Raw genomic sequence first — 14,021 nt, forward strand, 5'->3', positions numbered from 1 at the left:
TCCACCAACCAAACAAATACATCACTCTAGGTCATATGTAAAAATCCTTTATTGTTGAGGAAGCCAGGGGAATCTACAGTCAATGCCAGCTGGAACTGGGGGGTCACTATGCACTGTCTACATCAGCGTTGGGTAGAGGGATGGGGAAGGAGTCTCAGCACAAGAAGGGAACAGGCTGAGGAGAGAAGGGAAATCGGAGTGCATGCACTTGGGGACTCGGAGGGGGTGACGGGGACGGGGGGGGGTTGTTCATGATGCAGCCAGGAGTATAGAAATGGAGTGCGGAGGACCAAAAACGTGAAATCACCTCTTCTGTCTGGTAACACTCCCACCAACCACCTGCTGGGGGAGCAGAGGAGAAGGGGAGGGGCATCTGTAAGGGGGAAGGAGAGAGAACAGAAGTCTTAGCACAGCTGTCCCCCGCCTTTGAACTAGAGACTGGCCTCTCCGAGCTGCAGGTGCTTGCCCTTTTCCAGCTGTGTCATTCTGATGCTACTTACAAACACCTGTGCTCGTGGTCTGTGGAGGCTCACATAAAAAATGTGGTGACAGCCCAGCCGGTTTGGCTCAGGGGATAGAGCGTCGGCCTGTGGACTGAAGGGTCCCGATTCCATTCCGGTCAAGGGTAGGAGGCAGCCGATCAATGAGTCTCCTCATCATTGATGTTTCTATTTCTCCCTCTCCCTTCCTCTCTCTGAAATCAATTATATATATATATATATATATATATATATATATATATATATATATATATATATATATTAAATGTAGCGACAGAAATGAAGTTTATATTATCCTAGCATCCCCATGAGCCAGGCATACATGCAGCCCTGGTGCTATGCTCCTCCGGCCTCACCCAGGCCCTCCTCCTCTTTCCAGAGCCCCCTCCCTCCCGCTCCCTGGCAGGGACAGGCCCAGAGACCACTTCCTCTTTCAGCAGTTTCACATGAATGAAATCAGATGATACAATGATCTTTGCTGATTCACTTCATCTCATCCCTTTAAATGCCAGCCACCAGGGACCTTGTGTCCTGTTCTTCCTGGCACCGCGCAGGTAGAGAATGCTCCGTCAGCGGTGAGATTATGAAGGCTGCAATTATGGGCCTGGTCCCTCTGAAAGAGCCTGGTCTCACCAGCAAGCAGTAAAAGTAGATTTCCACAATGCACTTGTTTCTGCTATTTGTATAAAATACTATGGCAAAAATTGCACTGTAATTATCTTTATGGCTGATGCACAACGCTGGGGGAGAGGATGCCATCCAGATATAGTTGCCCGTGTAATTATCTGGCGGTCGGCAGGATTGAAATAACCATCTAATGAGAGCAAAATGATACGGTAAGTACCATGTAATCAGTGAGTTACGATTATTATGGCTCTTTGCGCCCTCTCACCCAACACTGAGTGGGGGGGCCGGACCCCGTCTCTGGGCCCAGGGAGTCATGCCCAGGCCGGTTAAGCGACAGCCAGCTCCTGGGCCTTGTGTCTCCCTTGAGACCAACGAGTGTGGGTGATAGGAAGGCAGGCAGGGGGCCCCCTACTCCCTGTGAAAACGGGGGCTTCCGAGTCCCTCTCATTCTCCCCGCCCCCCCCCCCCCCCCCCCCCCGCCTCTGTCTTTGGAGCCAGCGCAGCCCTTGAGCTGTGATTGCCGTGCGTGGGAAGGGGTGTCCAGGCAGAAGGCTGTGTTTTGACTAGACACTTCCCAGGGGACTCACACTTGCATACCAAGTGAGCGATCTCAGCCCACTCAGGCCTGGGTTCGGCGCAGACCGCTCCAGGCAGGCAGGCCGGCACGAGGACGTTGCCCACGCCTCCCAGACCCCAAGGTCCTAACAAAACCTGCACAGAGGCTGTGCCCGGCGCTGTTCTGAACCCTGGGCTGAAGCTCGGTCCTCACAGCCACAGCCCCGCCACGCCCTGTTCGCACCCCGTCTTCCAGGTGGGGAAGGTGAGGCACAGGGGGGTAGGAACTTGGCCGCGGGAACACAACTAGTGGGTGGTAGATCCCGATTCAAACTCAGGCCACGCCCTTCTCCATTACGGGACCCAGAGCGACTGAGATGCAGCTCCCAGCCCCGCCCCATTAGCTTTCCCGAGTTCCTTGGATTTCTTCCTCCATCACTCTTGAGTAGCACTACACCCTGGGCCCTGTAAGTGGAGATCCTGGATAACCCGAACGGTTCAGCCTGCCTGGGAGGCAAATCACTTCACCTGTGGATTGGATGTGGGACCTGTCATTACTGGATGACGATCTCTCCGTCTTTTGCACGGATCAGGAGAGAACGGAATCTAAACAACAGAAGTTGCCCATCAGGGCGAGCACCAGGGGACAGAGATGAGATGAAAAAGAGGGCCGTGTGTGTGTGTGTGTGTGTGTGTGTGTGTGTGTGTGTGTGTGGTGTCTCGGACAAGCACGTGCCTCTACGTGTTGGTGTGTTTGACAGTGTGCTGGGCACTGGCCGTGTATTTTATGAGCATCAATGCCTGTAGCGTCAGAGGCAATGCTTCTCTGGCAGCCTGCATGCACACAGCCCCGCTCCTCCCCCCACCCAACACTCCTCACCTCATTCCACGTTGGGGGGGTACTGGAGGCTGCCGAAGCGAGGGGCGCTCTCGTGGGTCCCATCAGCAGGCGTGCCTGGGTGAAGAAAACAGTGTGGTTAGGAGGGATTTTTCTGGATGTGACCTTCACCCTGAATAACATCGAAGGACTGGCGACGAAGGGCGACCCTGGAAGACAGAGCTGGGAGGAAGCTCGTGCTCGGCGTGGGAGATGGGGAGGAAGCAGAGCCTCCCTAACCGGCCCCCCCCCCAAAGGCTGCAGCAGGACCATCGTGTTATAAAGGTCCCCCAGGGCGGCTCCCAGGGAACACTGCACTGCGGATCCAAGCTGACTGGGTAGAAAGGGCCTGGGACCCCCCTGTAGCTAAGAGAAGTCTTTCCCTCTGAGGACAAACATGAGGCTTTTGACTCCTGCGTGTCCTGGCCCGTCCCCTACGCCCTGCCACACGCTTACCTGGCTGGCTGTTCCTCTTGCCCATGAGTCCCACGAAGAAGTCGTGCATGTCGCCTGCAGGAAAGGGCAGCATGGTCCCCGGTGGCCGTCAGGCACCGGGCCCCATGCCCTCGGCGCTCTGGGCAAGTGGCTGGCAGAGACAGGGAGGGGGAGAGGCTACTCACGTTTCTGGAGAAAAGACCGTTTCTTAGGATCTGTGAAAACAAGAACAAGTGTGTGGGGTCTGGAAAGTGATGATGAGGATGCTTCCGATCACAACTCTCCATTATTCACTAAGCCATCTGGTCTCCTCCCACCTGAAGGGGTCTCCCGGGCCGACTTAATCCCCGGAATCCTGCCCCCCAGCCCACCCCCGTCCCCCCACATCCCTCTCCCGAGGCTGCTTCCTACCCTTGCTCGCCTGGCTCAGAGTTTTGAGCAGTTCGTCCACCACGGAGACTGAGTTGTGGCTAGTGAGCGCCTTGAGCAGCTCCTCGATACTCGGGGCCTTCTAGGGGAGAGAAACAGAGGGCTGAGGCAGGAGACTCGCACCCAGTCCACTCACTCTCTTCCCACAAGACACAGACTTCTCTTGAGTCTATCACAGCCGAACCCGACATCTCATTTCTTTCAGGATTTCCTCTGATGAGGAGGGAAGAGAAGCAGGCTCTCAATGTCTGCGGTCTGTGGGCCAGGTCTGTGGGCCAGCTGCACCAGCCGGGGACCGTTAGAGATGCATATCTCAGCCCTACCCCAGGCCTGCCGAGATAGGATCTGCATTTGAACCAGGCTCCAGGCGATTCATATGTACAGCAAGGTTTGAGAAGCCCTGGAAAAGGGAACGCACTGGGCATCCCTGTAGACTGTCCCATCCTGTCTGCCCAAGACTAAAGGCCTTCCTGGGATGTGGCTTTCGCTGCTCAAGGTGAGAGGATCTGAGCAAAACTGAGACAGTGGCCAGCTGTCTCCATGCTCAAGGGCCCTGTGAGCCTCTCCCTGGGGCCCTGCCCTGGCTCCTCCCACCCCTCAGTGACAAGGGCCTTTGGTTCTTTGCTCCCTGGCACATCAGGAACTGGTTTGCCCAAGGATGGGGTTACCCCCCCTGGGTGAGCAAGTACGGGGTTGCCCTCCATGACCCCCCCACTCACAGGAAAGGCCCATCAGACAGAGCAGGTGTCCTCTGATTGTGCTCCATGACGGAGCCACAGATGGCACTCCGCCCTGGGGGTGGGGGTGGGGGGGTAGGAAGGGGGACACCTCTGGGACCCTGAAATCCCCGCTCTGTGCGATGTCTGTGGATGGTTCTCTCCCTGTGTCTCCCACTGCCTCTTGATCTCTTTTCTTCCCCATGGGTTTCTGCCTCTGGTTCTCTTCCCCTCGCCCCTGTCTGGCCTGGCCTCGGAACTCCAGGAAGGCACCGCTTCTCCCCCATCCTGCAGATGAACCCCAGATTCCAAGCAGGGGTTCTTAATTGTCTTGGTGATTTATTTTTAGTAACTTGGGCACAGCAGGTGGTCGGTGGGCACACCCCACACCCCAGGCTATTTAGCTGCAGAGACCAGGACAATGATCATGATTGGAGAGTCTCACTTTGAATCTCAAAGGTGCCTCTCTCTCCAGAGTCCACTGGTCCCTGGGCTGCTGGGCACACACAGAAGCACATTGGCACAGGATGCCCGCCACTCACACCAGCCCGCTGCCTAGGCACTCGTATTTCCTCCCCTCTCCCCTCCCCAGTTTCCCTCGTTCTCACAGACCTGCAGAAGGGATGGGGCAGCAATCTCTCTCTTTCGCTGAAGAAGAGGGGCAGGGACTCGAAGCAAGTTTGTCTCAGAAGAATAGACCCAGATATCCTGTCGACCTCGAGCTGGGACTCTGGGCTCTGGACACAGTGTCCAGCCCATATTTGGTAATCCCTATGTGTTTTTATGAACTGGTTCTTTTTTTTTTTAATTACGTTTTATTTTTTTAATTGATTTCAGAGAGGAAGGGAGATGGAGAGAGAATCATTGATGGGCCACCTCCTGCACGCCCCCCACTGGGGATCAAGCCCCCAACCTGAGCATGTGCCCTGACCAGGAATCGAACCGTGACCTCCTGGTTCATAGGCTGATGCTCAACCACTGAGTCAAGCCGCCGGGCTGAACTGGTTCTGTCTTTTGAATGCGGTACAACTACTGCCACTGCGAGGCTGCCAGCCTATGGTGCCCGATCCACCTCACAGCTGGAGGAAGGCTGGCCGCCTCTCCCTGCCCAGCGCACAGCCTCCCAGGCAGCCACTTTCCCCAAATTGTTCACACTCTGCCCACTTCCTGGAATGAGATGCTAAACAGACTTGAGCTGGAACGGCAGTTAGACTTCACATACTGAATTTGTAATAAGTTCCACCTATAATCATGTAAAAGCATTTGTACCAATGTAATCGCTATCATTTCAAAACCTTAAAACGACTTTCTCCTTGCTCTCCCCCTGTCGGCCTATCCTGACAAGTCCTATTCCTTTTCTTGGAGGAGCTTTGGAAACCAGGGCCTAACCTGTTTTGTGTTTGTTTTTTGTTATTATTTTTCTATCCTGACTAAGCAGAGGCTAGAGGAGGTCAAGGAGAGGAGAGGGGGAAGGGCTGGGATCTTAGGACCACCTGAAGTTACAGGGTGGATGAGGGAGTTTATTCGAATTTTGAAAACAAAATAATACACGTAATTGATCAGTAAAATAGCACACAAATGACCATTTGGGGGAGAAATTCTGACTGTGTTTCATAACCTCCAGGGAGTACATAGAATCTCCTCAGCCGCCCCCACCCCACCACCACCACCACCACCACTACACACACACATACCTCAAAGGAACAGACCCTGAACTTGAGCTGGACCATAGGGAACCTTAGACCAACCTGGCCTCCCCCGCCTCCCCCTGGAAGTACCATCTAATCACCAAGCCAGCAGTCAATCAAATGGGTAGGGCACCTTTTATATGCAAGGTGTCAAACCTGTGCAGAGGGACAGAGATCCTTACAGACATGCCCAAGACAGTGAGCACATGAGCTGAGCAGAGAGGCAGGGAAACCCAGCCCTCTGACAGAAACCCGGTAACTCCCAACCCACCGCCGCACCTCCACCACACACCTTCCCCTACAGCTTTTGGAACCAGCAAAGCTGTTGCTCCCATGATGTTGCCCAGGACTCTGCCAAGGCAGGCCCAGCCGGAGGGGTGCCTTACCTCCCTGCGGCCCCTACTGGGTACCACCTGCTCCGGTGACTCCTCACAGACGGCCCCGAGAGGCAGGCTGAGGGCCAGGATGGCTGCCAACAGCAGGGCGCTCCGCATGGTGCTAAGAGTGCAAAGAGACAGGCAGGGAAGGCGGGAGGAGGAGGGAAAACACAGGAAACGTTCAGCACCAGCAGCCTCGCTGGACCCTGCTTCCCAGCCCCCGACTCTCCTGCCCCGGCCCTGGTCTGGGGAGGGTGTCTCTGAGCAGTGGGGACGTCCCCTGGGCTTGGTTTCCCTGCTCCCCCATCAGACATATCTCCCCAGGATGTGCACCTGGCAGCAATGAGCAAAGGTGCAACAGAGCTGGGACCCGAGGCTCCAAAGGAAGAGGATGGATTTATAGGACGTGTGGGGGTCTGTTTCCTCACTCAGCTGGAGGGGGGATCCTGGACTCTCTTTTCCAGCAGTAGGCAACCCCTAGACTTAGGCAAAACTTTCTCGTACAGAACCAGCAGTCCGCAACCACAGGCTCCAAACATCACTAGCTCTCAACCCCTTTCTTTCTGCCTTCTTCTCACTTCCCAGTGCCCGGCTCCCGGATCAAAGGCGGATCAAAGTCAGCCACTTCCTTTATTTCTTCTGACTCCGGCCCCTGTCCTTCAGTGCCAGCTTCAGTCCTCCCCACCTTCTCCCGCTCGTGCCTACCTGTGGAGCCGCGTGGAGCCTACAGCTGGATGGTCTAGTAGAATCAGGGAGCTGGCGGGATTACTGCCCTGCTCCCCCACAAAGCTGGTGCTGCTGCTGCTGTGAAGAGAGAAGCAGGGAGTGAAGGGGATCTGGGAATGTGGCAGGATTTCAGCTCCCTGATAAAGGCTCTGGGAGGGTCTGGGGGAGCCGGGGGAGGGGCCGAGAATCACCAATCCCAGGATGGCTGGAGGGGAGGGGAGAGGCTGGTGGGAAGGAGGGTCTAGGCTGCAGCCAAACACACACACACACACACACACACACACACACACACACACACACACACTACAAACTCTTCAGTGCGCTGGGGTTATCCAGCAGCCCACTTGCCAACAGCCCCTCAGCGGGGCACGCTAAGGAGTAATTGGTGTGTGGTTTGTCACAAAATTTGCATGCCTGGTCCAACTCAATAGGTGTGGTCCCTGGGCCTCTTGCTCCTCCTTGTTCACGCCCCCAGCTCCTTGCCTTTTAAACCTTCAGGCAGAACAATTCCAGGGGATGCTCCCACCCCCAAGACAACCAGGACAGCCAGGGGCAGGCCCTGAGGACCTGGCATCCCCCCTAGCCCTCATTTCACCGTGTTCTCTTCTCAGCTGGAGGGGGCCTATCACTTTGGTCCTCAGATCAACTGAGGGTCAGTGCTTCTCCTGCTATTGAATGCAGAGAACTGTAGGTGTCTGGCTCCATCCACCACCTCTCCAGGGCTAGTGCCTCTCCCCTCAGGCGCCCACCTCACTCGTTCTTGACCCGAGTTTGCCTGACTTAGTTGCATCCTTCTAGAATTCTAACTTCTGGACCTCCTAATCTCAGAAAGGAAGAATACCACCACAGCTAAGCCAGCCTTGGTCTCTTAATTGCTTCTTTTTTCCTCGCAGTTACATTTCCTCACTCTCATCTGTACCCCTGAGGCTCAGGCACCTTCTCCCCTGACCTCTCAAGCTCTTGTTCATGGCCCACACTGTTGAGGAGGCTCATGCTGTTTATCTCACACCCAAGGTAGAGCCAGCGTCATGGTCAGGATCCAAAGGAGACCCAGAGAGAAAAGGTGCTGCTGATAGAGATTAGGGAGCGGCCAAGTGGTAGCCACTTCTGAGCCACTCATCGCTTCCATCATTTACAATGGGAGCAGGATTTCAATGTTTGCAAGGTTGGCACAGAACAATTCATTTGATTTTCATCACCACCACCATGTGAGTAGGAAATATTCCCATTTCTCAGATGAGGAAATTGAGGCTCCAAAAGTTCATATGCTCCAGGACATACAACTACTGGAGAAGAGCCTCGGGTTCGGGTTTTGTCGCTCTAAACCTCCCCTGGTCTGAGCTTTGACCAGCAAGGGAATAGCTAACTCTCTTAGAGGAAGTGGTGACCCGCCTCTCCAAGAGACTTGGAGATTTGGGACCTTGTACTTTTCTACATCTTGAGACTGGGGAGTGCCACAACCTTTGACAGCGGGGGTTCAGGATCTGAACGAGGGGAGGACACACAAATGAAAACACTAGACAAGAAATATGACTTTAGAAGGCATGGGGGGCCAGGTGGAGCCTTCTCTCTTGTGTTAGAAATAAGGTGAGCCCCCAAATTCAGGGGTCCTGATAGAACACAAAACATACTCGGGAGCCAGGCAGCAAGGCAAACATCCTTACTTCTATGTAGAAGGGTGCACACACATGGTCTGGAAGCACGCACACATGGAGCAAGCGGTCTGCTCAGCTTATAATCCCTGACGCATGTGACCTGTCCCTCACTCTTGATTGGAGCTCAGGCGCACAGTCTTTCACAATTGGCTAATTCAAGGGGAGGGGTTGGCCTTTTCTGTTCCAAGATGGCAGTCTTCAGGGGAGCTGCAAACCATGCAGCCAAAATGACAGCTGTCTAAACTGCTTTTTGACAGAAAAGATGACTTGTTTCTTCTCAATTCCCCCCTTTTCTTTACTTAAACTCTTTTCTTCAAACTCGGCTGACACTCATTGACTTTCATGCTCTACAGTGTCTAGGAGAAGACTAACTTACTGTTTGGTCAATGTGGTTTCAATTAACCCTTGGATAAGACACCCCCCCACACACACATACATGGGATGATGGGGAGAGGCTGGTGGGAAGGAGGGTAACAGTGATAACATCTTATCACTGTAACTTCTAGTAATTAAAGGGGTGAATGTGGACACCATCGCTCCCTTCCCCTTTCTAAACCATTGCTCTAGTGAATCGAAGAAAGGATCCTCGATCCCAGGTTCCAGCTCAGTCATCAGCTAAAGTTGCCAATGCCTTAGGGTCTCAGTGACGCTCTGCCTGCTGTGTTGTCAGGGATGAATGTACAGCACTGACCCCAACATTACACATATTCCTCCTTTTTCTGCCAGAATCAGATCCAAGGCCAACCTGTTCTTCCAGGTCACCCTGCTGCTGGCATCTAGCTGTTCAGCTATCCCTTTAGCTGCGTCTCGAGTGTAGTTAATGAGCCTTTGCTGGTTATAGTAAATATAATTAATCCAACCAAATTCTTATTTACAGTGGGCCACCAGCACAGGACAGACTCAAACTCTGCAGCAATCTCATTTCTAGCCTTAAACTCACCTGGCACTCCTCCTGGAACCCCAATGGGATCTGTGTGTATATGGGGATCAAAGGAGCCCCCTAGACTCTCTCTCTTCTTCCTAGTTGTCTGTCCATTGAAAAAAGGTTTACGATATGCCAACGTGAAAGGGATAGCCAATTGTATCAGAGCACAAGTTCCACTCCATTTGCTGGGCAAGGCCACAAGTCAGAGTCCCCCATGACATCACCAGGCATCAGCATGGGGTATCGACAGTGCAGCATGATGGACTTCTGAGGACACTCGGCCATTTACGCATCCGGATAAATTTCTCATAAACTCCAAGCACTGTTCTCCCCCTTGAGAGGCAGCAGGTATAGTTTACATCGGAGGACAGGCCGGATCGTTTTGTTTTTTTTGTGGGTTTTTTTTTTTTTGGGGGGGGGGCGGGAATCCTAGCTCTTTACCTCTGTTGGATGGGAACAACAGGGCGAGAGTCGTATAGGAAGCGTTTCCCCAGGCGGTTTCCTCCTGACACAGGGCAAGCACACATTCCATCCTGTTACAGTCTGAGGTCCTTCTGAGGAGAAAAGAGACCACTTGGGCCTCTAGCCTTCCTGCTGCGCAAGCATAACAGTAGCTTTTATTTAGGGCGCCTATAGAATATTTAATCCATTCCGCCCAGGCATCCGTTCCCTTATATCCTACTTCTATTTGCATGGTGGTGGCAGTGGCCTATGGGATTTGTCCTGTGACATCTACTCCTAAATCTAGTCCTAGCCAATCTTTTGACCTAAAGGCTGAAATATCCAAGTCATTCAAGTTATCTATAATCAATAACTTGGTAAGCATGATCCAGATTGTACACATTGTACACATTGTACATGATCCACATTGTACACATTTCTTCAATCTTACAATTGTACACATTGTAAGCCCCTGCAATTTGCCAGATCCCTAAAGCAAATAGAGCCCAGTTCATGATGGTTATTAAGACAGCTCACAGTTTTTGTTGTTGTTTTTTTGTTTGTTTGCTTGCTTTTTACCTTTTTTAAAAATATATATTATATTGATTTTTTACAGAAAGGAAGGGAGAGGGATAGAGAGTTAGAAACATCGATGAGAGAGAAACATCAATCAGCTGCCTCCTGCACATACTGGGGATGTGCCCGCAACCAAAGTACATGCCCTTGACCGGAATCAAACCTGGGACCCTTCAGTCCGTAGATTGACACTCTATCCTCTGAGCCAAACCAGTTAGGGCGTAGCTCATAGTTTTTAGCATCCATTTCAAGGGGATATGTCCTGGTATGGTAGTTCAAGTTGAGGTATGTCTGCCCTTAACCCATGTGTGATGGGTCCAACCTTGCTCTGCAGTCTGAACAGCAGTCTCTGTGGTAAGCAAGACAGGAGGGTTCTAACTTGCTTCCCTTCTAAATCTTGATTAGAACAAACTTTGTCTTCTGGTCTATGGCGATGAACTGGAAACTTAAGAGGGCTTTGGGTCAGGAGGCCTTCTAACCTGAGAGAGATTAGAGTAGAAGAGATACCCAGTACATAGTTCTTAAGAAATTGGTCCCTAGTTTCCATTGTAGAAAGATCTTGAGACATTCCAGGGCCTATTGGAATCACCTACAGCCAACTCTAGGTAAAAAAAAACAACAAACAAACAAAAAAACTTTTCTTAAAATTCAAACCCTAGGAAGGTTGTTAAACTGCTGTTTTAATATTTCAGTTTCCCTGTTCTGCTTGTCCTGGCTTACTGGCCTGTATCATTTAATCAATTTCCTTTTTAACATTTCTTTTTATAAACTTCTTATAACTTCCACAGGCATTCTTACAACTTTCAAAAACAATTTTTACAACTTCCAGAAATAACCACCTTTAAACCACCTTTTTCCTTCAAAATGCATAACCATGCCTCAGCCGTTCCATTAAGTATTTCTACTCTAATATTCTTTTTTTTCTGTCATACCATCAGCAACTTGTACAGACCTTTTCTTTAAAATGTATTAGAATTCTTCATTCTTAGAAACCTTAATTTTTCAATGATTACTAAAAAGTAAACAGTCAGCATTTCTTAGATTAACACTTATGAACATACTTTAAATGCACTTTAACTTTCAAGAAAATATACCTTCAACAAAGTACAAGAGACCTTCTGTGATGAAAACTAAGAGCAGGCAAATTAAAACGTGTCTAGCAATTAATGTTTCAGTTTTTTAAAAAATATTTAGATGTTTATCATTTAACCCAGCAGGGCTCCAAAGCCTTTAAGTTAATTAAGACTTTTGGGAAATTATGTCTAGGCATATAAGGCTAGAGAAAAGGCAGGGGGAAGAGGGAGCAGGCTGTCCCCAGGCCTCTAGCTGCTTGGATTAAAACTGCTAGATTTGCCGAAACCGGTTTGGCTCAGTGGATAGAGTGTCGGCCTGCGAACTGAAGGGTCCCGGGTTCGGTTCCGGTCAAGGGCATGTACCTTGGTTGCGGGCACATCCCCGGTGGGGGCTGTGCAAGAGGCAGCTGATCGATGTTTCTCTATCATCGATGTTTCTAACTCTCTATCCCTCTCTTCCTCTCTGTAAAAAATCAATAAAAAATATTAAAAAAAAAAACTGCTAGATTTTTCCTTAGAGATAACGTGTTAAGGTTACTGCTATGACTTCTGTTTCTGGCCCTCCGGGTCAGCCTTTGCCTAGGCCACTTGTTTTAAAATTATGTTAGTTTTCTGTTTTTGCCTTTCTTATTCTTATGTACATAGGTCTTCTGAGCCTCTTTTAACAGCTTTTCTGCACGTCTATCCTTCCAGTTCTCTACCTCTGTAGTTTTCTTGAAATGTCAGAACAACTATTAGTGACAAAATGTAATTTATAGTATTTCTTGGCCCAACAGGTCCTCAGGGTCTGGCCCAGAGTACTTTCTCATTTGATCTTTTAGTCTTGGTAAATTTGGAAGGCCCTTCTTCTTTGCCTTGCTGAATACTGAAGTCCTTATTTAGGTTCCGAGTCCCAGGGGGGCTCCGGGTTTGGAGATCTTACATCTGCTGGAAGCACACCAGGGCCAGCCAGGTGCTCCCTTTCCCAGAGAGCCATAGCCGACTTTCAAATCACTCCCCTGGTCACATAGGAAAGGGAAGGCAGGACAAGCGTCTCATTCCTGTCTGCCCTTTTGTTACCCAACCCATCCTGTATAGCTTACTTCCTTATGTAATTTCAAGTACATTGTATTGGACTAATTTAGTTCAAATATATTTCTTTTTAGGGAGAGAGTAGATCTTTGTATCATCTCAGAGCCCTTGAGATGTCACAAGTCTGTCTCTCAGTTAAATTCTCGAAATATTACATTCGGAAAAGCTGTCAAATATACCCAATTTAAAGATTATTAAAACTTAAACCAGTTGTAACATTAAATATTTGGTCTTGACCACAGAATTAATTATTTTCAATTTGGCTATTAAATTTTTATATTTTAGTAACGTCACAAATACGATATACTTTGAATGTCTCCGAGAAAACACTGGGAGGACACGCCTCCCACTCACCCGTTTCTTTGCTGCCCTACCCTCAAGGGCACAGACGCCACAAAGTTGTGACTGCTTCAGAGCCAGCCTCAGTTCCGCCTCGGCTGGCCTGAAAGGTTTGTGACATCACAAACAGGCACAGGCCACCTACTTCCCATCCTGGTCCTGTTCCGGTCCCGGCCCCTGTCCCTGTTTTTTTTTTTTTTTTTTTTTTTTTTTTTAAATTTCTTTATTGATTAAGGTGTCATATATTTGTCCTCATCCCCCCATTCCCATCCCACCCCCCTCCCCATGGATGCCCCAACCCTCTGTTGAACTTAAGCATTGGTTAGGCTCATATGCATGCACACAAGACCTTTGGTTGATCTCTCCCCCCTCCCCCCACCCTCCCCTATCCTCCCTCTGAGGCCCGATAGTCCGATCGATGCCTCCTTGTTTCTGGTTCTGTTCTTGTTCATCAGTCTATGTTGTTCATCATTTCCCCTAGATGAGCGAAATCATGTGTCACTAGAGATATACTTATAAGAATTGAATGTGCGACGAGCAATAATAGTTATGCTGACAGGCAAATGAATCAGTCTGTAGTGAGTTTCTTTCTGGTCCAACAGTTCTTTTGAGCTCCAATATCAATGTCCACCAGTTCCTTATGAGTACATGTCGGCACTGACCCCTCAGCTCTGGATGGTGGACAAATGGTGGTAATGCAGGTCCGACTCCCTCTGGTTTGGTCTCGGCCGGATCCAGGGGCACGGCTTCACCTGGATCCAGGGGCCCACGGCCTCACCCGGACCCGGGATCCAGTCTCACTCGGATCTAGGGGCACACAGCCTCGCCCAGACCCAGGATTCAGCTTCATCCGGACCCAGGGGCGCATGGCCTCACCCGGACCCAGGGGCGCGTGGCCTCTCCCAGACCCAGGGTCGCGTGGCCTCACCCGGATCCAGGGGCCCACGGCCTCACCCGGACCCGGGACCCAGGCTCACCCGGATCCAGGGGCCCACGGCCTCACCCGGACCC

General features: G+C 50.9%; 1 protein-coding gene across 4 annotated transcripts; it reads right to left on the minus strand.

Moving 5' to 3' along the window:
- Positions 1-71: 71 nt before the first annotated feature.
- Positions 72-7,167, minus strand: TAC3 (tachykinin precursor 3). Of its 4 annotated transcripts, none has more exons than XM_079774861.1 (7): positions 6,910-7,167; positions 6,214-6,325; positions 3,406-3,505; positions 3,180-3,209; positions 3,016-3,069; positions 2,563-2,637; positions 72-339 (listed from the first exon to the last, which is right to left on the minus strand). In XM_079774861.1, exons 2-6 carry the CDS (start codon positions 6,319-6,321, stop codon positions 2,564-2,566), a joined length of 366 nt encoding a protein of 121 aa, XP_079630987.1. In that variant the 5' UTR covers positions 6,322-6,325; positions 6,910-7,167; the 3' UTR covers positions 72-339; position 2,563. The 4 variants fall into 4 exon arrangements, with proteins under 4 accessions (XP_079630987.1, XP_079630985.1, XP_079630984.1 ...); XM_079774859.1 differs by having other exon boundaries at positions 72-342; XM_079774858.1 differs by having other exon boundaries at positions 72-373.
- Positions 7,168-14,021: the final 6,854 nt, after the last annotated feature.

This window comes from Cnephaeus nilssonii, assembly GCF_951640355.1.
Source record: "Cnephaeus nilssonii genome assembly, chromosome: 6".
Lineage (NCBI taxonomy): Eukaryota > Metazoa > Chordata > Mammalia > Chiroptera > Vespertilionidae > Cnephaeus > Cnephaeus nilssonii.